General features: G+C 34.9%; 1 protein-coding gene across 4 annotated transcripts in view; it reads left to right on the plus strand.

Annotated features, from left to right (window-relative positions):
* The window catches only part of RHBDD1 (rhomboid domain containing 1), a 58,228-nt gene that overhangs the window by 11,957 nt on the left and 18,877 nt on the right, over positions 1–27,394 (plus strand). For 3 of the 4 annotated variants that reach the window (XR_003992681.1, XM_030495142.1, XM_030495141.1), the window contains exons 4-7: positions 7,585–7,673; positions 8,768–8,818; positions 13,588–13,707; positions 19,140–19,261. Coding sequence is in view for 3 of the 4 variants with exons in the window: in XM_030495142.1 (XP_030351002.1) it covers positions 7,585–7,673; positions 8,768–8,818; positions 13,588–13,707; positions 19,140–19,261 (382 nt within the window). In the remaining variant the exon portion in view is untranslated. The remainder of the gene's footprint in view (positions 1–7,584; positions 7,674–8,767; positions 8,819–13,587; positions 13,708–19,139; positions 19,262–27,394) is intronic. The other variant, XM_030495144.1, reaches the window with a different exon arrangement.

Consider the following 27,394-nt stretch of genomic DNA (forward strand, 5'->3'; position numbering starts at 1 on the left):
CATCTGCCCCTACCTCTGTGAGAACAGTAACTGTCATCTTTGGCAGTTGATTTGTGGAGTTCTAGTTGCAAATCAGTAATTTTCTTGTATAATATTTTCTAACTGTTCATCACATTGGAGAATAAATGTAAAGTACAGACACCAAACTTGGAAACTACTAAATAGCGGGGTGGCGGGGGGGTCTTGGGGGGAGCAGTAGTGACATTCTCCTTGTCAGATAGTGTGATATAGCAGATTTCCTAGACCAGAATGAGAATTAAAATATTACTTACGTTAAACACTGGTTTTATTACTTCATGACTTGCTGCCTGATTGACTGCAGCAAGTAATCCTAGGTTAAAAGACAGAAGAACTGCAGAATGCTCTGTTGCAAATGCAATTTTAAGTGTGAGCTGAGAGGTCACTTGCATGGCATTACTACAAATATAAACCAAAGCTTTCAATGTAGTAAAAAAAAATTCCAAAAAATATAAACTGTTATGTTAGCTGAATGTACTTTTTACTTGGTGATATGTTCAATATTATTTTATCATTAATATTATTTTATTATTTTTATATTATATTATTTTTCATATTATTAATATTTTTTTATTATTATTAAAGAATAATGAAAGAACATTGTCAGAAGTACAACCATGAGCATATTGTACTGTATCTGGTAGAGGAAAAACATGAGTTTAGTGGCTGGGTGGTTCTGTTTTTCAGTTGTATTATTGCAGAAATGTCTTTGTAAAAGTGTATAGAAGTCCAGAAGTAATGTCAAAGAACTTTTGTAATTTTGTGGAAGCTTACATGGCTGCCTGGTGTAAAGAACTTCTACACTATTGCATGAAATCTTGATTGTTAGGACAATTTCACAGCACTTAAATGATAATGGGGGCCATAGAAGACAAGTAGTTATCTCCAGAAATTAATGTTCCAGAACACAAGTTTAATTAGTACCTGCCAACTGCCTTGAAATGAACCATAACAATTGTAGCTCTTGGAGCATTTGTTCTACACACTCATGTGTGCGCTCAGGGCATGTTGTAATACTTGAAGTGTCTGATTAAATGGTGTTGCTTTGTAGATCAAGTTGCATAATTCAATTTTTTTTGGAAAGAGATCAGTAATTGGGGCAGAATATCTGTCCAGTCAGAAAGACATGCAATGTATTTGGACCTGCCTTCGTGGAATGATGCGTCAGGATTGCCTGAGAATCCATAACCAATGAAGGATTCAAAAGTAATATTGAGGCTATTGAAAACTTTGATTTGTGTGCTATGAGAGGATTTAGGCTGTTACTGGCATCTGTTAATTCATTTCTTTCTCATTAATGTTTTTGTTTTTTTTTTTTTTTCTGGAGAAATTCTAAAAGCCATGTAATATCCTTCCAATCTTTGCCTTCCATAAAGTAAGGGTATTGAGATCTAGGCTTTGTATGGGAATCCTTGGGATTATTTCTTTGGTGGAAGAACAGGCATGTGAAAAGTTCCTTTATATTTAATCTGTCTCTTCCAGAACTAGGCATGTGATATCTTAAGTCATTTATCCCTTTTGCATGGAGGTACTTTACTCACTGTTAAAACAAAAACTTATCTTTGAGGGTGTTTCTGAACTAACTCGCTTACTTACCAGATAGATAAAGATGACACTTTGGGGTTTGGAAGCTGGACATTACAGGTTTTTTAAGACACAGAAAGTTAAGAGCAACAGAGGATGAAAATAATGGAGTGGAAAGCCAGGAGTGGAAAAGAGTAGAGGATGTTGTTTTGGGTTTTTTTTTCAGCATTCAGAAGTGTTGAGGTTTGATACTGTGACTGTCCAGAATTGTTCTTTTTGCAGTTTGTCAGAAATTTGCTGTTCTGGAGTTCAGAGGACTCAAAGATGTGTAACATTTCTGTAGCTCACTGCATCTCTGGAAACTGAACTAGGCGTTTCTTTAGGCTTCTTTTTGACCTGTGTTTTGGTATGCATCTGAGAATGTTTTCCATATCTGTGGATGATGCAATCAAAAAAATGTATAATTCTTCTTACTTGAGATTTTTTCTAAATTAGTTTTAGTCTTAAATTTGTTTCCAAGTTTCTCTTCATAACTTTTTCTAAATAAACCATATTGATAAGTGTTGATCTGAGCGAGTTCCGTTGACTTTTAATTAGTTGTTGCTTCATTTCACTTGGGTTCAAGGATCTGCAGGAAATCAAAATCTCAAAGCAGATCACAGTCAAAACAGGTAAACATAATAGAAATACAGAGCTCCCCCCAAAAAAACTTCCAAACCCCAAACCAACAACCCAAAACCCCACAAAAATTAATATTTATAAGAATAATATTTGAAAATGTAAGAACATATTTTGACAAATATGTTGCTTAGCTCTTATAAACTTAACCTTATGAGATCTTTTGTATGTATCTATTTTTGGATTTCATCTGCTCTTTTAACTTCTCACTTGTTTAATGCTTAAGGATATCACTGAGTTATCACTGATTATCAGTCAGATATACTGTTGAACTGTTTATTATGGGGTTTATTAATGAGTATTGTTCCTCAGGAACAAAAGGGCTAAGAACAACTGATCAACCAAAAAAAAACCCCAGGTTTGACAAGGAATGGCATTATGTGAGGAGAACTGTGTTATAGCTTTTCATTCTTCTGTCAAGCTTAGCTTTTACTTTTCTCTGTAATTTTCCCAGTGTCTTACAAAATTACTATCAAGTTTTCCATTTCCATTTAAAGTAGCAATGGCATTTTCTTGCATAGGGCTGTTTAAAATAAGCTGACTTATGCAATCATTTAATTTGGTTTCATTTACATTCAGGTAGGTTGCTTAGCACTCCATTACCAGCTTTCTAAGCAAGATTAAATTTTTTAGTCAAGTTTTAAAATTGTCTATTTTAAAAGTTAAGTTTTAAATTGTCATATGCAATTGTCTGCTTGTCTTAATTTGGAAATAAACTGTATAAATACATGGATTTGATTCCCATGGTCTCCAAAAATTGTTGTTTTTCAGAAATGAAGTTGGTGGTAGTCACTTTGATATTATTCCTTTGTTTGCTTGCTCCGTGAATGTGTGCTTTCTAGCCTTAGAATAGGAAATGCATGGAAATAAGATCTTTTCAGAAAATACTGTAGTGACGGCCTAAGCTAAAGACATAATTTTGTTTCTAGATAAGTTTCTAGATGATAATACCTACCAGACTGGGGTTTGCCGTTAGGAAAAAGTTATGAAAGTGATAGGTATAGACTTTCTTGTTCTATTTTCATTTGTCGAGTCAGATGGCTGAGACCACAGAATTGAAACAAGTTGGGATAAATTCACCAACATTGAGGAAATTATTTGAATTCATTGTAAGGGTACTGGACAATATTAATGTAAAAATTAATAGGCTTGTAAACATCGAGTCACAATATCTCATCCATGAAAAGTGGTGCAAATGGTTTTCCCTCCAGTGGTACCAGTTCTCATGGAAATTATACAGCCAAATGAAAAAGTGTAATTTTGTTTAGAAGATTTTTCTGAAGTAATGTACACATCAGCTTGATGGCAGATGTCTTCAGGAAACAGTATTTAGACATGTTCTATAATTATCATTAGTATGAAGTGAATGGTTGAGATAAGATCTCTGGGGATATCTAAATTTTCAAACAAAAAGTTGAATGAAACATCATTTGAATTTCTTGGTACCAGGGAGAACATTAGTTAATATTGATAAAGCTCATTGGCATTTTGAGAAAAAACATGCAATTTAAGAAGTCAAGAACCCCATTTATATTCCCATTCAAAGTTCAGCTTCTGTTATGGAAACTGAAAATTGTACTGTGGAAAAAAATCTGTCAATTTTTCTTTATTAAGCAGCAGGGAAAAAAAGCAGTAGTTTATCATGTTGCAATCATAGTAATGGTTCTTCATTAGTCTAACTGAAAAATAACAGTCAGTTTTTACCTACTAAAATATACATTCCAGTCAAAAGAATATTAAGAATAGTGTAAAGAGTCTGTTTTGGAATCAGTTGATAATGGAGGTTGCTTTATCACTGATATTGTAAAAGTTTTTAATTATAACCAGGATTGTTTACTGCATATAGAAAGCAGAAAATAGGAGTAACCTCAGTTTTCTCGTTTAGACAGGAAGATTGGAATTTTTAATACAAGTGAAAGGAGCCTTGGTAGTATGTGCTTGGACAAGGCTTCTTCACACTACCTTTGTGCTGCTTTTAAACTGCTTTTTAATTTATTTTTCAGCCAAAATCCATGGCATTTAGTTCCAAATTCTTCATATAATCCTGGCTTGAGGAATAAGAGTCGTAATTTTGCTATTAACTTTAATGTATAGAGATAAAACTCAGAGCTTCTTGTAGGCAAGAAATCCATTACATAAAATCTCAAAAAGGACAATTTATGGAAAACAAAAATTCATTGTAAAACGTAGTAAAATTTCAAAAGGAGTGACATTATTCAGGATTAGTTGTTCAAATATATTTAAGTTCACTGGAAATAAGAGTTTCCACTTTGGACTAAGGCATGTGGATGGAAGAACATTAGTTGCATGTGTACAACAGTTATGTAATTTAATAATTCTAATCTACTTTTTAATAAAATAAGAATATAGAGGATCTGAGTGAATCTAATCTCAGAACACATGCTCTGAGTGAATGACCTCAGAAGGACAAACACGTATATGTTTGTAAATATCATTTATAGTTATCAATCTTTAATGCACTTTTCAAGACCATCACTATAATAAACTCTGATTGTGCTTTGCAGGGTCTTAGTAGCCCCCTCATTTTCCTTTGTGAAGCAGAGGCAGTCTGTTCTACCAAAGCATTTTTAAATCTCTTGCTGTGACTTATGTCCATTCATCCTTATCCTATGAATAGAGAATGTGGAGTGTATTCATTCCTATTTGTGACAATCTTTTCCATATTTTAAGATTATTTTGTCTGTGAGATAATTCTTCAATAGATTGTAGAGACCACTGCTGAGCAGAAGACTACTTCATTTTATTTACAGAGAGTGCTCCTGTTTACATATTTCCACTAAAATACTTGCCTTTTCTGTAGTGGTATGGCATGTCAATCTGTGCTTTATTGTATGTCCCAGGTTCTATCCTGAAGGTATTCTATCGGTCACTTGTAGCTTGTTTGTATAGTCGATGATTTCTGTGGTATGTTCAGAACTCTCTATTTGTCTTTGCATCCTATTCTTTCCAAACCACTACTTCTTTTTGTCCAGGTTACTGTAAATTACAATGTCATCTCCTTAGGGCTTCTCTTATCTTGTCATTTGTAAATAATATTTGGAATAGACTTTTGCAGAAATCCACTTAATTCATATCCGAAGTTTGATAATGAATCACTTGTAAATATTAAGTTAGGCTTACCAACCACTTAGGGATCTGCTTAGCGTAGTTTTAGAGTTTAAGGTTTTTAAGCCTTCTTTATGACAAATGCTGTGAGACAGTGCTGCATTCTTAAAGCATGTGTGATGTCTGCTAATTCTCCCTTTCCATGAGGCTTGTTACCCTCTCAAAGAGTGAATTTTGGTTGATTTGACATGATTTGTTCTTGGCAAAACTGTTTTCCACATCTGGTGTTTTTACCTTGGTTGTATGCACAAATTATATGTCCTAGTATTTGTTGAACAAACAGTTTTATCTGGGAACAGAAGATAGTCATTAGTCTGTAGTTCTCTGACTAGAGTCCTTGTCTATTTACTTATCTGTTTTGTCCGCTGCTTAAGCATGGGTATAGAAATACCCTTACAGTCCTCTGGAAGCTTACCCATCCTCAAAACAGTTGGGATTTTTTTTTTTATATTTTATTTTTCATTTAGAAAAACCCTGTTTAAACATTTGCATTATAAGTTTTTACTCCTTAATATAATTAAACAGTCAGTAGTGTTTAGTCTACACTAGTACACTAACCTATTCAATAGACATGAAGTGGAAATCGTCCCTCTAAAGACTTTAAGTTAAAGGTTTTTGATTATTCATATTGTGTAAATATGCAACTTCACTGCATTGCAAGAAAAGAGCTTGATTTTGGATTTTGTGAAACAGTGTTGTGCTCGGATAAATCAAGATAAGTGTAAAAGTTGGTAAAACACTGCCAGGAATATAGGTGAACTAGTCTCATGTTGGTGATTTTTAGAGTAAGGCATCTTGAAATACCTAATGTTTTCTGTGTACAGATATTTTCCAAGGCAGGGATATATTTTTCACAAATTTGGAAGATCTGTTCAGAAAAATCTGTTTGGAAAACGAGTTTGTTATAAAAATACTTTATTTTGATAACTACCTCTTACCTATAAATTTTCACATCAGCATTTATGTGTGTTACTCTAAAACAAAAATTCATTGTTTACTTATGGGAGAGAACTGCAACTCTAATAGCAGAATACAAGTTTGTGATTAAGTAGGTGGCAAAAGAGTGAATTTAGATTTGATCTTTATCTCCCTCTAGTGACATATGCCTTTTCTTGTATACTTTCACCAGTGATGCCTGGAAGTTGTCTTGTCATGAGTGCATGTGCCATCATTTGTGTAACTCTTGTGAATTTCTGACCAGAATGTAAAAAGTGTAATGTTTAAATCTATTTTTACATCAAACAGAGGATTCATTTCTGCTTATTAAAGGAAAAAAAAGTTCATATTACTTGAATCCTTGGACAAACAGTATAAACCCAGTGAACTGAGTTATTTATTATTGCATATATAAGGAAATCTTAATGTTTAGTGTATTGGCTTCTCTTGACTTTGTAAGAGGTGAACAGTTTATAAGTAGCTTTAAACCTGGTTAAACTCAAAAGATTTTACTCGATGTTGAAACCTGATTAAACATAAAAGAGTTTAACTCTTAATTTGAATGCTGTGAAAATTGGTTTATGAATTTGTAGAATACCCCATAGTCATGGCAGTACTTGAAGCAAATCTATTTACTGTTAACATATGCTGCCATGTTGATTTCTCAAAAGACTCTAGAGCCCTTTCATTCTATATGCAAATGGGAATGGTCTTTTTTTGAAGAAATTATATGTATAGAAAAGAATTTGGATCTCAGCATTTCACTCATTCTTTTACTTTTGAAGACACTGTTAAAAAGATTGCAATGGATTTGCATTAATGCTGATCCGTGATTAATTTTAGGATTGTACTGATAGTGCAGTAGAAAGTACTGTATTTTAAGCTTTCACTTGAAGCTGTAAATGGTTTCGGTAGATCTTACCTAGACATTTCAGCATAATTATGTGGATTTACTTTTTTATAGATTAAAATTAATTTCCTACCTCGGTAAGTCTTTCAATGCTTTTGGGAAACAGTATCCTGTTCTTTAAAAAAGCAATTAAAATTATCTCTCCAATTAGTTTCTAGTTTCTTCTGGATATTTATTAGATACTTTTCTGTAACTGTATATATACCTACCAATTTTAAGGTTGTTACGAAGAAAAGAAACTTGGCACTATGTCCTTTCAGGCAAGTCATTTTTCTGTGCTTGGTCTCACTCAGGGACTTTCTTGGTTACAAGTTCTGCACCCCCCCTTCTGGATCCTTTAAAAAGAAAAAAGTTTTCCTTTCCATCACTCACAAGATTTTCCTCTTTTGCAGAGCTTCTTTTGCTGGGCATCTGTCAGGAATTCTTGTTGGTTTGATGTACACTAAGGGACCTCTGAAGAAGATTATGGAAGCCTGTGCAGGTATATATTTTTTTTCAATTTATAAAATCTGCATAAGAGACACTTTTAGTTTTAAAATTCAGAAAGTCTTGCATACAGAAATCCAGGCCATTCCAGCAAGCTTTTAGGCAACTTGTTTTTTATGTCTGGTTACTTGATAGGTTGAGTACTTTATTCATGACCATGCCATCAAGTCGACCATGGATATGATGTTTGTACACTGGGAAATTATTTGTTCAAATATGTATGCTTTTCACGGGAGGTTTTATCACAGTTTGGTGATACAGTCTGTAAGTTATGTATGTTTAGCAGTTTTAAGTGGACAAATAAAGATCGAAGCATCAGATTTCCTGCCCCATTGGAGTGCACAGGCATCAAAGTGTCACATTAGTTAAATGTTAATATTGCATGTTTCTATGGCTATCTGATGACTGTTAGGACAGTCAAGCATTGGATCGTGCTGCCTAGGGATGTTCAGCAGTCTCCATCCTTGGATGTTTTTAAGACTTAACAAGATAAAGCCCTGACTGAGTAACCTGATCTGATCTCATAGCTAACCCTGCGCTCGGTCGAGTTAGGCTAGGAACCTTCTGAGGTCCCTTCCAAACTGAATTATCCTAGGATTCTGTGATAAAACCCATGGTACTGCTAGTGACACATGCTATGGAGATCCTGTTGCTGTGTGACTTAAGACCTGGAGGAAGGAGTGTTCCAATACACAGGTCGTCATCTTCTCCTATGGAGCAGAGCAGAAACAGTGCAATGTTATTCCAGTCCTCAGTTTTCTGTGCATTAACCCATTTTTGTCAATAAACAGTCTCGGTACAGAAATTACCCATTATATATTCTTGAAAGCTTTTGGTAAGTTGCTTTCCATACTCTAGTCTACATGAATATGTTGCTTAAACATGGCACGTTACTATAAAATCTGGAACAACATACAGGCTTACCAATACTATATTCTCTCACTAATGCTAAACACATTGATACGCATGGTTTCATATTTGTATCTGATGAAACAGACTCTGAAAGAAAGAGTACTTTAAATTTGATTTTTGTATTTTATGAAGACAGATGTGATTATTTTATTCTAATAGTACATGTGTTATATTTAGGTGGCATTTTTTCATTGTCTGACCCTGCCAGGCCAAGGGATTACTATTCAGGTAAGTACTCTCACCTACTTACCTAAACACTTATTCCAGCTTCAAAAGAATAATTTTTGCTAATGATAGAAAAACCTACAAAGGAGCTAGTTAAATGGAAACATATATAATATGCAAAATATTCTGTGCATATGTATACATGCTAAACATACTACTTTGGGCATGTCTCACCTTTCCTTCTTAGGGAACTGTGTGGATGTGTTTTGTACAAGAGGCTTTAAACGTAGAATTAAGTTAATAACTTCATAAAATGCTACCCTGAGGAAATACCATCCCTTTTGCAGAAGGTATAGCAGGGGGGAATGGTGTCTACTCAAAGCAGCTCTTTGAACCTTGGTGAATCTGCCCTGATCTGGCGAATTTATCTGTTCCATTCTAGAACTTCCCCCACCCCCCAGGGAACTTCTTGCTTTGAACACTTTTTGTGAATCATGTAATTTACATGGAAAAAGCCCACTCCTCGCCAGAATAAATTTAGGATATCTTCACAGTATATAGATGAATAGTTGGAATACTGGCACACTTTGAGTGTAGCATGTTTGATTCTCTTCTTATGCAGGTGGAATCATTATATGTGGAGTGTATAGAAATAATAGGTGGAGGCCTTGTCTAGGAGGGACAGGAGAGGAGCCAGCTGTGAGAAGGGCTGTGTGTTGGATCAAAGCTAAGGGTTGTATAGCCTAGAGTATCTTATCTCCTGCAGTGATTTATACTCTTTCCTAAACACCTGCTGCAAGAACAGGATAAATATGTAGTGATAACTCCCTCACATACTTGCCACTGTGCAGTGGCTTGTGGCGTAAGATGTTCTCAGCAGCAAGTTTTATGGAGGAATTTTGTCTTTAATAGCCTGTGGTAGATTCTTCTTATATGAATTTGTCAAAAGCTCTTTGAATCGGCATGAACTCTTTTAAAACCTACATCATCACAGAAGAATTACTTCACAGTTTACTTTCTAGTGTAGAATCTGTCATTTTTGTTTGCTTTGCACCTGCTAGCCACTAATTTCATTTGATGCACATTAATCCTTCTCTGGGAAGGGAAACTAAACCTTCATTCTTGATGTACTTTCTTCATATTGTGTATGGTTTTATAGAATTCAGTCCTAAACTCACCATAGTCATCTTTTTTTTTTCTCTGGTTGAAAAGTTGTCTATATGGTTACTTAAACAAAAACTATTTTGTATGTTTGATCATTCTTACTATTCTCTGATGTTTAGTCATGCAGGAGTTTGGTTTGGTTTTTTTTTTTTATAGTCTTTTATAAGCGATGTGTGCTTACTCTGAGCCACAGTGAGCCAGTTAGTGCTGGTTTTATTTTCCATGGCGGATTTTGTCTTCCATTATCTACCTCCAATTTCATTATAATGAAATTAATTAAATAATTGATTAAATAATTCTCACAAGTGGGATTGAGCCCTCGAATATTTTTGAAGCACTTGGTTTGTGCTTCCTGACCAAAAGGTATTAACTTACTTTCCTTACCGACAGCAACAAGGATTGCTGTAACTTAAATTTACCCAGGATTTCTATTATTCCAGTTCTCAAGTCAAAAACACTTGATCTAAAGGCTAGTAAAGAAATAAAACAAAATTAATATTTTGAAATTAAATAAGATGTGAACAGAGCCTGTGTAGTGAGCACAAGCTACGTGTTTCCATGACTGGCAGTGTCAGCCCAGCTAAAGATATTCACCCAGGTACAGGTACTGTTCAGTCTATCAGAGCCTGGGTGTGCTGCTTGCATTGCTCTGTATTCCATGTTCATAGATGCTAAATCTTCTTTCAGTATCCCAGTACAGCAGGGTGGATGGGAACTCTAAAAGATTTATATTGGCAAAGGTACTTTAATGGCTAATGAAGATAAGAATTTGTACTTGACATTTAAACTCCATAATCTACTGTACAAACACCAGCTGCTTGGAGCTTGGGTGGGTGTAAAAGACCACCCTTGTGATATAGGAGTAGACTGTGAATAGCCCTTTAATTTGCAATACGTCTAGCATCTGAGGAAAAAAAAACCTTCTGTATGCTGACAACAAGGAAATCTGTAGCTTTTTGCATGTCTTGAGCAGTCCCCAAAATAGCCATGCTGTTGCTCTGAGTTTTTGTGGCAAAAGGAGGGTAATGGAGAGGATTAACCTGAATTATCCTGTCTTCCAAGCTTGGCTTTAGATGTAACTGTTTGGTTTTTGGGGTTTTGTTTTGGGGTTTTTCTTGAGGTTTTATTTTTTTTTTCTTTTTCTTTTTTTTTGGTACGAAATGAATTTCTCTGAAAAGACTTACAACTGCAATAAAAAACCCCCACCTATATGCATGCTCATTCCTTGTGTATATAGTTTGTAATTGTCTTTCATGCTATTTACAGAAGTGTTTATGGAAGATTTAACCTTTTGCTTGGTGTATAATGCATGTAATAAATTTGGCCATCTGTGAATTAGGAAAATTCTCTCTGGTGTCATGGGCTAATGATGCATTTCTTGATTGATTTTTCATTTTCTGATATTGCTGATTTATTACTATTTAAATACCAATTTAAATGAAAAAAGTTGAAGTTATGATCAGAACAGATTTCAGAAAACAGTGCAAGCAAACGGCTTTATGAGAAAAATATTTTAGGTGTAATTCTAACATAGTGTTTAGTAACTGAATTATGTTTTCTCTAAGTGCAGTTTGTGAATAAAGTATTAGGACATTTATTTTGATTAATTGGAATACCTTGAACATGTTGATGTTACTGAACTATTTCTCGCTGTAAAAGAGAAGATTAGGGCAAACTGAGCACTTATAACTTGATGACAGTGTAAAACATCAAACATAAAAATCTACAGTAATAGAACAAAGTTAAAATACTACATCCTTTTTATTTCATCATATAATTTCATGCTTTCAGTATCAGAATTTTCATAGTCTTCATGCATACAGTTTTTTGAAGCCTCCAGAAAACAAATTCATAGCTGAGAAAATGTTCATTGAAATTAACATAATGCAGAGGAGAATGAGGGGACTACAGGAAGGTTGCATCCAAAGTGTATATGTATAACAGCTAAATGGTATTCTGCAGTCAGTTTTGCTTCTCTGTAGGATTTTCTCTTAAATGTAGCCAGTAGGACTTGAAGGCTTTTAAAGTTTGTTAAAAATGCCTGTAATTCATACAGATGAAAACACAAAAATAATATTTTCTAACTGGAAGAGTTGCTGCTTACTTGAGAAACGGCAGAATTTCAGGTTACTAGAGGGTAATACAAAGTGTTCACTGCAAGATGGATGAAAATTCTCCCCATGTCAACTATATGCTCCAAAAAGGAAAAATTTGCAAACAGACAAAATTATATCTTTTTGCTCTGTGTGTGTATAATGTATACATATATCTCTGTGCACGTACAGGTGTATATAAAATATCCGTAGGAATATTTGCATAATAGATATATCTATATGTTCCTGTGTAGAATAGTGTGCAGTTCCATTTTTCCTTCTTTTCCTGTTTATTTTTAAGATAGGGTATCACTATCTTTATTTGTCTTAAGGTTCTAGTGCTTGGGATTTTTCTTTCTTTAACACAATCATTTTTTAAAACAAATTATTTATGTCCTCACTTCATAGTCTGTTTTTGTGACTAATCACAGAAACTCCACAAGAAAGTTACACATGGAATCCATATAACTAATGAGATAACTCAAGACTCTAGTAGATGCTAATAATCTGAAGGGAAATATAATGCTGCATTTGTTTCATACAAAGACATTTTGAATTATGTAATTTTGAAAAACTTGTGTACATCTGTCAAACTGGCAATGTTTCTGTATTTTTGTTCTTCAAAATTCCCCATCCAGCTGTCTGGAAGAGAAATTAAAATATCACCCAAAGCTTTGAATTTTGGAGATAGAAAAATGGAACTTTTCTCCTTCGTTTTTCTCAGTTTAGATTTTCTGTGCCCAGGCAAGGTCAGGTTGTGTTAAAAGGAAGCGAGTCTTGCTCAATTCTCTAGCCACCAAGTAATTTTTTTAGGGTTTTTTTGTTTGGGGTTGTTTTGTTTTTGTTTTTTTTTTTTTTTTTTTTTTAATTTTAAATCCTGTGTTTTTGGGTGGATGATGGTTTGTGCTTGGTTTTGACAAACTTTGCAAATAGCCAGAAATTCTGGGTGTCAGCAGGATGGGCAGCTTAGAGTGATTGTGACATTAGATGAGTTCTATGGTGTGGTAGGATTTTTCCAGGGCAGATGTAGCTACACAGTAGCACCATATTAGCTGTATATATTACTGCAAAAACTTGCAGGAATCTTTTCACATTTGTTTTCTAGGTCCGAACATTATTTGAATTTATGATAACATTGTTTATGGATACTGGGGGGAAGAGGGAGGCAGGTGGGAAAAAGCTTGAAATCTACCTGTTGTTGCTGTTCTAGTGACATTAATAAGGTGTCCTAGTACTGACAATTACATGTTAAAAAGATCTGATGAAAAGTGTCTTTTCATTTCTATGTGAAACTTGTTACTAATAACAATTCTATGACACAACAATTAGAAAAAACTGAGATGTTTCATGCATCTTTTTACTATTGTTTTTCTCTCACTTATTACTAAGGTCTGGCTTTGTAATTTAGAAATTCCTTCATGTATATATTGTACAAGTAATTGAATCCTAATATTTTTTCCTTTCACAAATAAAAATAATCTATGAAAGAAAGATAACATAAAGGTGATACCTGATTTCACACTCTTCTACTGAGTAGCAGCAGTTTATTTTCTTTATTTTGTATTCATTTTACAGACTATTATGGCTATTCAAGTTATCAGTATGGAACGCCGAGGAACTATTATGATTATACAGGTGGACTTACTGAAGAAGAGCAGCTTGAAAGGGCAGTGCTAAACAGTCTTACTGAAAGAGGTAGGAATTTTATTGCATTTTATATATTATGATTCATACTGGGGGGGGAGGGGAGATGTATTGCTCGTTATTTTCATTATTTTGGGCAAGCCTTTGGAAACAGATGAAAGTTTCATGGTAGAATTTTCGAAGACTGCAATGTGAGGATGCAATATCATTCTCTTGGTATAATTGCATGTATTCATAATTGTTTACTGTTTCTTTACCTTGCTACTATTGTAGTAAAATAAATACTTTTATTAAAAAAAAAACCAAAACACCCATCCAAACTTAAACTAAGTTGCTGTACCAAAAAAAATAAATCTTACAATACTCTTAAAAAGTAGAATGAAGTTGTATAATAGAAAAATTGATGTTGCCAATATTTAAACTGTGTATATATTTTTGCTTATATACAGATGTAATTGACAAGCTCATTTCTTAGTCTTCACACTATTTTTTTTCTACCATAAGGGAAGTTTATACTCTAGCTAGCTGAAAGACCCAAAATAATAATAAACCCCCCCCATAGAAATGTTTAAAAATAAAAATGGTGTTTGTTTCTAACGGAAAAATATTAATTTAATGGGTATAAAATACATTCATTAGGGTATATTTTATCTTTATGTAACGCAAATGCATTTACAATGCAAGGGAACAAATACTTTGTAGAATCCGTTTTTCAGTTTCTGAAAACTTCAAGACTTGAGGGAAAAATCTGTTTAGTAGGACTGATGGCACCTTATTAAATCGTCTTGTACAAAATGTACATCATACAGTTATGCAAAATTTTTATATTGGTGTGGTAAAGGACAGAAACAAACATACTATACACTGTCTGGAATTGAGGTAGTTTTTCATATCAAACATTGCTTCCTCTTTAATCCGTTGTGTGTCAATATGGAGTCTTCCAGAAGCGCAGCCAAAGGCTTTAGGTGCTCCTTAATGTAAGAAATCGGAAGATTTCTCTTTTAAACTTGGTGAAGCTGTAACAATCTTAATAATAATAACCTAACACATTTTGTCAATGTCATTCTGCTCTTTCATAATCTCGGTATTCTGTCTTCCTGGGTGCAAGGAAACATTGGTTGGGAAAAAGATACAGAGGCCTCTACTTGTAACAACAACCCTTAAAATGTGGAGCACCATTCAGAAATCTCCACTCAGAAGTGGAATACACCACTGTTATGGATGTCAGAAATACCAGACAAAATATGAAACTAGTATCTTGACAAATCATCACTTTTACTATCACCTTCTGTGATCATATTTTTTTATTGTAAATAATATGTTATCTGGAAGATGGCTTTAAAAAGTCAGCAGACGAAGTAAGATTGTGAATAGGAAAAGGCTTTTCCAGTTTGAGAAATTCATTGACTTTTTTTTTTTTTTTTAAACTAAATACAGCTCTTTGCTTTATTAAGTTCACATCTATTGTAAGAGTCACCTGGGAGGCAGAAGTACAGACTTTTAGGGAAAGGAGAGGGGGGAGAGGAAGTGAATTTTTTCCTTAGTTATCTTATTTTTTGCATTCACCTTTGTTCTTTAAATGTAGTTCTTTCTACCGGTCCCTCAACACTGTGAAGCTAGAAACTTAAAAAATAGTTCCTACAGCAAGATTATTACTGTAGTACATTTGTTCTAGAAAAGATTGTAATCTGAGCAGTCCCATTTCAGTCAAATTGTACTTAAGAAGATAGTGAGAATATTAGCTTTCAAATAAACCAATCAAGCAGCATTGAGTCCATCCCATTTGTCACTAGAAAATAGTGAATTACTGTCCATGCTCTTAGGAATAGTTAAAAATAAACAAAGTCATATTGATATGTTATCCTGTGTAATTTTGGGAAGGAGTGTGTCTAAAATGAGCTTTATTGTAAGGGATACTTTTTATTTTACTGTCATTTTTACAAGACGTTTTACATCACTTTTAACATTGAGGAAAAATCCTTCAAAACTTTTAATATTAAGTGTTTTGAAATGTTATCTGCAAGAATGAGCCATGCTTGTGGTTTTTTGAAACTATCAAGGAAACAAAATACAAATAGCAGTGACAAATATACACTTTAAAGGCTTTCATGTATTAGTGTAGAACCCCTGCAACTTTCATTTGCAACCCTTACATAGTCAACATCACTACAGGTAAGTTTTGGGGTTTTTTTGTCTGCTTTTTGTTTTTGGACAAAGATGAATTTTTGACTCTAAGAGGCAATATATACTCACTTGGTGAATGCCTTTTGATGAAACATGATAGAATTTAAATACCATCTCTAAGTATATCTCACCGATAAATAACTGTGGCATACCAAGTCACATTTTTACCTTCAATTTGTGACACCAGCTTTTCTTAACACTACAGTAGTGTCTGTTTTCAGTGTTAAGAATTTTTAAGCCTCAGGTAAGTGAAGTGATAAAATGTATCATTGTGTATTGTTTCCAATATTATTTGGTATGATCAAATATATAGAGATGTTATTAGTGATTTCACAGGAGTGCTTTGATTTTGCACCTTTCTCTCCTACCTGCTGGAGCACTTTAGTTTGGGCAAGTAAGACTTTAGAGCTGGACTCTTAAAATTTTACCTTAAGCAAGCTGCTTAAAGGTTAATCTTGCCTATGGGCAGGTGCCTTATTTCACAAAGAGTAATACAGAGCATGTAATTGATCATGCCTGCTTTAGTGACACAAAGGATGAGATGAAATTTACTGTGCTAATGAGTAATTAGGATATTCTTCCCTGTCAGTTAGTTTCAGAAATAATAAGCTTGAATGAGGACTGTTCTTTGAATGTGATACATTCTTCCCTAAAGCACGCCATTCACAGTTGCTTGCTATTACCTCAATGATGAAACAGGTATTTAACATGAATAAAAATTACATAAAATAATTTGAAATAGATAAATGGACGTAAAACCAGGTACCACAATAAAAAATTAGGGCTCTCTTTCCTTTTTAATCTTCTTTTCCCTTTTTACCCAACTATGACATTTAAACCATTGCAGTTGCTCTGTAGCTTGGGCAAAAAAGTACTGTAGTAAATTTGACTGATTTCCCCTACCCACTCCTTTGTTGGACAAATGCATTTATTACGGTTTATAGGCCACAAAAATGTACTATTATGGATTTGGGATGTTGATCCATTTCTATAAATTACTGTGTCAGTATCCTGTTAAGCTATTAAGAGAATCAGTGGCATAGTATAGAATTCCCTGGCTTCAGTTGTTCACAACTGAAAACTAGTATGTGTTAAGACATGCATCAAATTTAAGATCAGTAGTTACTCTTCTATAATCCCATACATGGGTTCTCTAAACCCACTATAAGGGCACTGCATATCTCTTTGTTCCACATTCAGGCATTCCTGAACTGCAATTCTATTTTAATGCTATATCTGGAAAATTTATAATAATAGTATCTAATGGAACAAAAGAAATTTCTAGGTATGTTTGAGGTTTATGTAGGCATCAGTTTTAATATTGTCAAACTATCATAATGATTTAGGTGCAATTTACTAAAAGGAACTGTTGTTTATATTCTTTCCACTCCCAGTTTTAGGCAATCAAAGATATTCAGATATTCAAACAAGAATCTTTTAAACAGCGTTAATTTTTTTTCTCCAGAGATGTTTTGTGGGTGTTTTTTTTTTTTTTGTTGGTTTTGGGGTTTTTTGTGTGTGTTGATATTTTCTTTTTTTTTTTCTTTTTTATTTTTTTTTTTTTTTGGTCAGGTGTTTTGGTGGGGGGTTTTTGTGTGTGTGGTTTTTTTTTTTTTTTTTTTTAAATGTAATTCCTAGCATTCTTAGTCTCATATTTCTGTATTGGTTACAAATTACAGTAATTCTCCCCTTTAAGTCAGGAAAATAATTTTGGATTTGATATTTAAGCTTATGGTTTTCCTGTGAAGATAAAATATATGGCTGTCAGTTTTGCTTAGTACATTAGTTGGGGTTTTTTTTGGTTTTGTTTGTTTAAGTATTAGCAGCCATCCTTAAAGGAACCCCAGTACAGAGATTATACAGTATCTCTTATCTATTGTTTACTTGCTGTTCTGCTCAGAAGAAATATCTTGATTAGTGTGGGACGTGGATTTGGATTTTTGTTGTGGTGGGTGTTGGTATTTTTTGCGAGTTGAACTTGTGTCTGTCTTTCAGTCTCAACAATGTTAAGAATTCCTTGCAAGATCATGTCTCTGCACAAAGGAATTTTCCTGTTTTTCTTGAGACAAAGGTTTTTTTAAACATGTAGGTGGTAGTCTTTATAGTTTGTGATTAAAGAGAAATACCTATAAGTATACATATATAGATATTTCTTTTATATTTTATGAGACTGTCTATAAATGCATTTCTCTAGTTCTAATTTAAACCAAAACAACAAAAAAAACCCCCATTCAACTCAAAGTTTTTAGATGGCCAAGGATGGGCTAGTCATAGGTACATTTGTGGTGTAGTTAGGAAATACCTAGGCATCTGGCTTATCTGTTCTTTGAATTTTTGAGGGTTCCCACTTTTGTTTTCTTCTACTGAGGCTGGACTTTTAATTAGTAGTCTATGAAATCTGCCAAATCTATGGAAGACTGTAATAAGAATGAAACTGATGTGATAAGACTATAGAGAAATGCTGTATAATTCAATTGTTTTTCCAATCTGTGTTGGTTTTCCCTTCTGCAGTTGTAGGAATGGCAGTCATTGCATTTGACTATGATGGTTTTCTGTAGAAATGTCTTAAAATAGATTATATGCTCAAATATGCGGTGCATGATATCAGATTAAAATACATTTCATAAAGTCATATGCTAGGACTTGCATCTGATTCTTAAGGCTTTTTGGAAGAACACTTTCACCCCTGAGTAGAGCTCTTGTTCTGAATATCTTTCTAAATGTGCAGCTGTGCTCTGTGGGCCTGATCACGAGCACTTTCTTCAGGCAAATTTCCAGAAAATTAAATCAGAAAAATTTTCAACAAATGCTCAGTGTAAGTAACAGACCACTTGCAACAAGGATAGCCAAAGTTCTATTAGAAATGTTTAATGAATGTATAGCAATATATTTCTGTCTGGCTTCATAAAAATAGAGGTTGATGTAGGATTCACTCATGTCTTAAATTTTGTATATTTTAGTGAGAGTTTAGGGAGTGTTGTTTGTGTGGTTTTTTAGTTTTTGATTTTTGGGTTTTTTGGGGTTTTTTGGTTGGTTGGTTTTTAAGCAATGCTAATTTTTTTCAGATACTAAATTGCAGGTACTACTGTTTAGGACCAATTGCGCTTGGTTTGGGAAGACACACAGGGGTACTTGATACAGTTTTATTCAATGTTGATAGTGTGTTCAAAATTTTTCAGTTGTGTAAAGATTTCCATAGAATTAGCATAACTGGGGAAATTAGTTTCTCCTTTTATTTTCACTGTCCCCTCCTCTTGTCCTGAATGCTACGCTTTTTTCTTCATTTCTCCTGTTTTTAGGATTATTATTATATGTGAATCCATGCAGACCGTTTGGCATTCTTCTAGGAGAGGCACAATTACCTTTCAGGAGCAGTGTGTGGAGAGCATTCCTTCAGATGTCTGGAGGAAAATGTACGAATGTATGAATGCTTTTGATGGATGAATCAACACTAGAAAATGTGCAAACTGCTAGTGTGGACTTCAGTAATTTATTTGCCTTTTCTACTTTCCTGTGCATCCTTTTCCTCCTGCCTTTGAACCACCACTACATACAGAAGGGAACAAGTTCAACAGGTTTTTGATAAATTGGAAGAGCTGAGATGTTCTGTTAAAATATTAACAGAAACTGGGTTTTGGTCCAAAGTACTTTTACATAAAAGTTGGTTATGCAAATGAATGAGATGGTGTTCCCCATTTCTCTAATCTGTCTTTCCTGAAAAAGTCCTGTGCATTGCTGTATAGAACATTGCCTAAGGATTTGAGCTTCCATGGCTGCAGCATTCCTGAGTTGCTAGAGGGGTAAAAAGACAGACCCTAAGTATTTAAAAGTAGGGCAACATTCCGCATGAGTGATGATGTGTTTGCAGTTATGATTAAAGTGAAAAATTATGAAAATAGAAAATACTCAAGCATTGTGACACTAGTACATGGAGAATAGTTTAGAACATAATTTCAGATTCAGCTTGACACCCTAAAACAGCATGCCTTTCAAGGCTGTTTTGCTTGTATTTGCTTCTGACTTGCCCTGGATTATAATACTGTGCTGAGATTGCTGTATTCAATATTTAACATTCTGGACATGATGGCTCTCTTATAGTGCAGCACATCTTTCATTCCTTCTATCAAATGCTTGGTAGTATATTGGGTATTTTTTGGAATCACTGCCTGAAGGGTTAACTTCCTTTGGTCTTTGGAAACAAGCTGACAATGTCGTAACTGTTCTTAAATTCTGATTATTGCTACAAAAGATTTTGAGACAAGAATTATTTTATTTGCATTTAAAAAGTGTACAGTACTAACATAAAATATTTATGGGGGGGGGGGGGGTGTCCTTCCCCGTGACTTCCTGAGTAGGTAAATGCTTCTGAAGGTGCTGCCAATGCAGCTTTCTTTTGGATGGTTTCCTTCTTGCCAAAGTTTCAACTGCTAAAGACAATTAAAATAGAAAGAAAACACGTTATTAAAGAAATAGTTGAATCTTTGAGTGAACCTAGAGATGTTTTTCTTACATTCATACTACATCTATTATAAAAGCATGGTTTGCAAATGGAGGTAGAGGCTGTTCCTTTGGTTTTTACCCAGGACTTAGTGATACAAATGGGAGTCTTTCCACTGGCTTCAGTGGCCTCTGGACTTTTAATATTTTATTCCCTTTTTTTTTTTTTTTTTTTTTTTTTTATGCCCCTCAGTAACTTGAACTTTTTTATTAAAGAAACAAATGTTGTTCCTTTTGCAGTGGGTTTGGCAGGGTCACCTTGCTGGAGAACAGGCAGTTCTGCTTAACAGCTGCAGGCATAATTAGAAAAAGCTGTGTGTGTGCTACATAAAAGCACTGTCTTCCACTCTAGAGAAAGTGGGAGTTGCTGTGGAGTGGCTCCAGTCTGCATTGGTGTCTGCAGCTATCCATCTGGGTTTTAGTCTTGGCATTGAGAAATGGATATTGTTTGGGGTTTTCTTTGTTGTTGTGCATCTTTTTTGGGCAAGCAGAAATACAGTAAAGGGAAAAACAGTGTGGTGGTTTTGTGGGGTTTTTGTTGGTTTTTCTCTTTGGTTTTTTGCTGGTTTTTTTCTAAATATGATTTTATATTTTTTTTTGTGAATGTTAACAAACAGTCTGGGGATGCTTTTAGATGTAAACTAAGGTCAGTGAATATTCATAACCTTAGATTTGCCCATGGTTTACTATTTTAACTCTTGTTTTATCATTAGATTAATTCTATAGACATTTTGTTCATTGGGAGTCTCTTAAAAATTGTGTTCTGAACCTTTTTCTGAATGTCTGAATAAATCAGTAATTTCTAGTAGTTTCAAGAAAACAATATAGATATAAAAATAATATTTCCATATTATATCTTGTTGGCTGAAATAATGGTTACATCCTTGTGTTCTGAAAGCCATGTTCTGGTTTGCTTCCCTTCTATACTTTGTTTTCTATTTGAAGTCTCTAGCTGGCATTTTAAAATAAATCTGTAATAATTCTAAGCATTACATACATTCCCTGTTGCTGTAAGATTGCAGCAATAGGATTTAGGATTATGCTCAAAAGAAATAAATTGGAAAATTTTCCTTCATATTCCATCTGATAAGCCTGTGCAATCTTGTAGACATCGCAAGCAAGCTCAGCTTGCCCTCAAAGCTGGTTAGACATGAGCCAGCTCTGATCAAGAAGTCTTAATTTCATTATCTCAAGAAGTTCTACTAATGCAGTTAGTTACAGTTAGCAAGCTTAAGAACAGTCAGATATGACCCTTTTCTGCAAAGGATCTCTCATCAGAGATCATAACCTTAGTTAGGTATTTGAGATATGGTTCACAGAGCATGGCAAGATGGTGGTGACTGTCTGCACATTCTTTCAGTGACTTGGCAGAGGGTATGTAGTACCATTTATATAGGTGTGATGAACCTGAAATAATTTAAATCTAGGTTTGAGTATGTTTTTTCAAAGAGGGAAAAGTAGTGATTAGGATGAACGTAACTTGGTACTTTTTATATTTTTCATTCAAGTAATTACATACCTTAGGTGTTCATTTAGTCAGCTCTTAACACATTGCTATAAAGAATGGATAACACATTTATTTAGTACTTTTTTTTAAACTTCATATGAAGCAATGTTTGGATGAAGATTAGAATTTAGTTGAAAAAATCCAGCTTGGTTTCAGGATACCTTTAATAACAGTTTTAAATAGAAAAACAAGGCCCATGTGCCTTTACTTAATAAAGAACTTACTGTTTGTAATTAAATAATCTCCCAAGATTATTTCTGATCCAGATGGTATTCAGGATTTTTCGAGCTACTGAGACTCATTACCACATACTGCTTAATTCTTGTTATTTTAGTTCAGTTGTTTTAATAGATTATAAATACACTAATAAGGACATAACTTGTGCATAACTTCAAAATTCTAAGCAACTATGTAGGGGTAACGAAATCTAATTTGCATTCTTTTTGCCAGAGAAGCTTTTAGCCTTTTTGGTTACATTTTGTGTAACTGCTTATCTTGTTTTGTTCTTGCTGTACTCCCTGTCTTAGATCTCATTTTTTGTGCTTTACTTCACTGTATTTTTGACGGTGTTCTTTACTTGATCTGTGCAATTTACTGTAAAAACAGTCTAGGAGAAGAAAATACAGGTCATGTGAATAGCAAAATAAGTAATTTAAGTAATTTTATCAAGTAACGAATGTCTAAATATCATTTGAAGGATGGAATTGGAAAATATGTCTAAACACTAGTGAATATGCACTAACAAACCAGCCAAGGAAAGAAACTGAATAAAGAAGAGTATGGAATAACATGAGGTCTCCAATTCTAGGTTTTTCAGTGAAGGATGTACTGCAGGTGTTTGAAATTGATGAACATAAATTAAAGAAACAAGGAAAAAGATACCTTGCTATTTGCAGCTGAACAAAAGACTTCTATTAGATTATGATAAATACACAGCCTACCTAAAGTTTTTCTTGTATCTGAAGTTATTCTGAGCTTTCTTACTATTCTGAAGAGGAATAGATGTCTATCTCTTAGCCTAAAGATAGGTTAAGTAGTCTATGTACGTCAAGGGGGTTTTTTTTAGTTGCTTAGCAAATGCCTTTAAATACTTGGGAATGAAAAATATATTAGGTTTTATGTATCAACCATTTTAAGTTTAATAGTGAGTTTAGCCTGTGTAGGAGAACTAACGGCTGGATAATTATTAGATGGTTGGGAAATGCAGTGAGATTATTTTATGTCATCTCTCCTGTAGCATTTTCAGCATCCAGCTAAATGGTAGCTGGAGGTAGCTATAAAACTAATCTCCTTAGCACTCTTCTGGAGGGCATCAAGTCCAGCAGTGGTCTATATCCTCTTATTTCTGCATTGTAGTGTTGATTATTTGTTTCGAATGCATGATCTGAGTGTGCAGGTAACTTGTAGCTTATTCTGGGGCAGTGACTGATGGTCTCTAAAAATGTTACCAATGTGCTTTTAACAACTTTTGTTACTTTAACAAGAGTCTGTTATTTTGTTGATATCGGTACAGCGAAGATAAGATTTTGAGGCATGATTAAAAGAAATTTAAAAATCCTCATGTATGAAGGGATTGAGATACCCTTATTCAGTCTTAGCCATCTCTTCTGCTAACCAAAGCAATTATCAGACCTTTTGGAGGGAAGGATTTTGTGTTTCTCAATTTTATCATCTCTTCCTTTAAAAACAAGGGAGAGAGACTCTGTATTCAAGGTTGATCTCGCTTACTCGTCTAACAACCTAGTTGTATCTGTGCTAAAAGCAAAATCTTTCAGGCTGTGTAGCATGTCTGTATTTTGCAGAGAGAAAGAGATGAGAGAATGAAAAATTTGCTATTTTATAGGGTTTTTTCCAATTGTAATTCCTGTCTGTCTTGTAGTGCAACATAGAACAGTGGTTTGTTTGCCTCAACTCCGTATGGAAGCTGCCTAGTCCTTCTAAAGTAGGAGAGGAGGAAAGATGATGTTGTGTATGCACTTCCTCTCCTTAGGGATTCCCTGTACAACTCAGTAAATCAGAAGGTAGCTGGTTAAACTAACCTTAAGACAACACACTGTGCATTTGACTCTAGCTTCTCCATGCCCTCCAGTTTACTTCTTCCAATTCCATATGCATCAAAAATATCCGATTGTGCATAAAAAAATGTATGTTTAGATATAGTTTTTAGTTAATAGAAACTGAGAGAATGCCTTAAGTGTTCTTAAATAGAACACTGTAAATGTTGGTATTTCGTATTAAAAAGTAAGGTAAATCAGGTGTATACCACAGATATGGCAATGTGATACATAATATGTAATCTGTAGCATGCTGAAGAGTAGTTTGCGAACTTTAATTATATCCTGCCATTATCACAGAGCTAGCAGGGTGTACCATTTATAGAAGAAATACATTATATAAAACTGGTATAAATGAAAGCCAAGCGAGTGTTCTAAGTTGTTACGATATGTGATTAAATATTTTCAAACCACCAGTGCTAAATAGGATCAATAAATAGTATGTCTTACCTATTTTAACCACCTTGATCTGTTTCCTGAGGAATGTCATTCTGGGACCTCCAAAGGACATAAACAGAATTTTTCTTGAGGAGGTCTGTACTAAAGAGTTTCATATGTAGTCATCTTCCCACACATTTTTCATATTTCCATTCTCTTCATTTCAGGAGAAAAATAGCCTTCTCTTTGTGAGCCACAGGAAGGTTACCTAAGGGTAGAGACACAGATGCTTTATACTGTCTGTATTTACGAGAAGAAAGGTTTGAAAAGGCTGAACAGCGATCCTAGCTTTGGTGATCTATCTTTAGACTTGAAACAGTTCCTAGACAAAGGATGGGAAAAGCTTGTGGCTTTCTTGCCACAGAAAAGCTTCTGTGACCTCTTAGGCCAATGAATACAGCGTTTCTCTTACTCCTTTGACAACCGCATAGGTACAGATGCTGGCACTCTGTTATGTAATCAGACAACATGATAATACAGAAGATGCAGTGAAGCAATTGGGCTAGGTAAAATGGTCATGTCTACATGAGATGATCCTAACAGTCCCTCTTGCGAGTACCCAAACTAACAGGCTTTGAGCATGTTGTTGGCTGCAGAAAACACTTCAAGAAAAAGAAGAGAAAATCCTACAATGAGTTTGCTGTGAACTATAATACTTAGATATAAGTCATAAAATAGTTTGGGTTGGAACAGACCTTCAAAGGTCTTGTCCAACCCCCCTGCAATGTGGTCTTGTCCAACCCCCCTGCAATGTGCGGGGACATCTTCAACTGGATCAGGGTGCCCAAAACCACATCCAGCCTGGCCTTGAATGTCTCCAGGGATGATGCATTTACCACCTCTCTGGGCAACCTGTGCCAGGATTTTAGCATCCTCACTGTAAAAATTTCTTCCTCATGTCCAGCCTGAATCTACCCTCTTTTAGTTTAAAAAAGTTGATTTTTAAACTGCCATTTGTCCTGTCACAACAGGCTAAAAAGTCTCTTCCCATCTTTCTTATAGGCCCCTTCTAAGTACTGAAAGGCTACAATAAGGTGTCCCCAGAGTCTTCTCTTCTCCAGACTTAACAGACCCAATTCTCTCAGCGTTTCCTCACAGGAAAGGTGCTCCAGCCTTCTGATCCATTTCTGTGGCCTTCCTCTGAACCCTTTCCAACAGGTCCATATCTTTCCTGAACCTTGGCTGTGCTAAGGCTAGGCTTCCCGTCTCTCACACCTTTCAAAGACCGGAAAAATCAAGCCACAGTTATCTCTGTGTACACTTGCACATTAAATTATATATCTGAGGCATCTGTTAAGGACGCTCCTCTTGGAACAGCCCAGTCTTTTTGCTCAGATCAAGGTGCTCTGCATTTTAGTTAGCTGTATAGTACTCGGTGAGTTAAAAAGAGATTATCACTTGCCTGTGATTATCTTCTACAGCAATTATTTGTATGATTATTTTCTACAAAAGTAAGAGGTTTTTGGAAATGAGAAGTTTGTTCTTTGCATGGGTATGGAAGTGTTTGTGTAGTTTGGTGTTTGTATAAGTAACACATTCACTAGTACCAGGACAGATAGTGATGCTGAAAACTATTAAGCTATTCAACTGAAATATTCTAGGTTCTTCTTTAACGCAACTAAAGCTAGCATGCAAAAGAAATACAGGCATTGTATTTCTGCGTTGTCATACCATCACTGCATATTTGCTACAGTCACCTACTTTTATCTAGCAGCAGCAGTATCTATCAAGCACCTAATTGCATAATCTGCCGGTCAGACTTTCACACTTTAGTAGCTTGAGAGATTATTCCTGAAGTTTACATAAAGTGTTGCGCAAATCCTATTATCTAATCTAAAACTAAGGCCATTACTTCAGAGAGGAGGAAAAATCAAGTGAGTATGTTTGATGTAACACTTCTGTGGCTTGTACTACAAGCAGAACTTACAACCCATGTGGAGATTTTGTCTGTTTGGCTCACCCTGGAAGATGACCAGCTGATTTTTTTTCTTCTTATGTCAAATTTCATGCAGGGGAGCAAAAAACCACACAGACATTCTGCAGTATTATTATTACACTGAGAGGATGGCATGTTTCAAAGTGATCTTACCTCTGATCTTGATGATTAGAGGGCAGTGTATAGGTGAAGGCTAAATGGATGGCTCATTTGCACTGCCATCTGGCTGAAGAAGTTTTGCTTTGCTATTGAACAAGGCTTGCTGTGCCACAGCCAGATCAGTCTCTTCAGTGTTTCTGTGAAATCTGTGTGCTGCTTTGTGGAGTGGTCTGCCTGCATTTGCAGTGAGTTTGGCTGGAGGTTTACATGTCGTATTCAAAAGAGCAGTTCTGAATTATGAGTTAGACTCATGTGGCTAGAACTTCTGATTCCAGCGATGTCAAATGTGCCCTTTCACCTGTGTGCTGTCTTCACAGAACAGGAGTTGTCTTTGATTTTGGGGCTTGGGTTTTCTTTTCCTAGTATCAACTGATAAGAAAAACTAATACTTTCCTTTACATTTGGAGGCTTGCCATTTCCACCAAAATATTCTAAGTGATGTTGCTAACAATGTTAGGGGTTTTTTTACTTTTTCCTGTCTGCTCTTCTAGATCATGCATCAGGTAACTGCATTTTAGTATTTGAAGTGCTGATCTGGGGAAGGGGCCTATGGGCTTATCACTGTTACAGTGAAAAGCCTCAAAGAATGTGTTGTGTGTGTCCAAGTGTGATAGCGTCGTGTTGCAGGTGCATAAAATGAGAAAAACACTAGACAAATTTTATTTGATAACAAGATAGGCAAAACCTAGAGGATTCTTGCATAGAAGATAGCTGTATTAGCTGTTCGGCTTCAGGGTTAAGATGCTGGTTATGCAGTTGTTGGGACAGACATTTTGCTGCAAAGCACTGTGTGCAGTATAGCAAGTTCTGAATTCAGGACTGGTTTAGTAAAGGAAAAAAGTATATATGTGTTCCAGAGGCTTTCACTTTGCTTTCCTTTTGATGGAACCCAATGTGACAGAGAAACTGCTAGAGATGCTGGCAAATAATCTGGGTGATGCTGGGTTTCAAACCAGCCAGACA

The sequence above is a fragment of the Strigops habroptila genome, chromosome 8 (assembly GCF_004027225.2).
Source record: "Strigops habroptila isolate Jane chromosome 8, bStrHab1.2.pri, whole genome shotgun sequence".
NCBI classification, from domain to species: Eukaryota; Metazoa; Chordata; class Aves; order Psittaciformes; family Psittacidae; genus Strigops; species Strigops habroptila.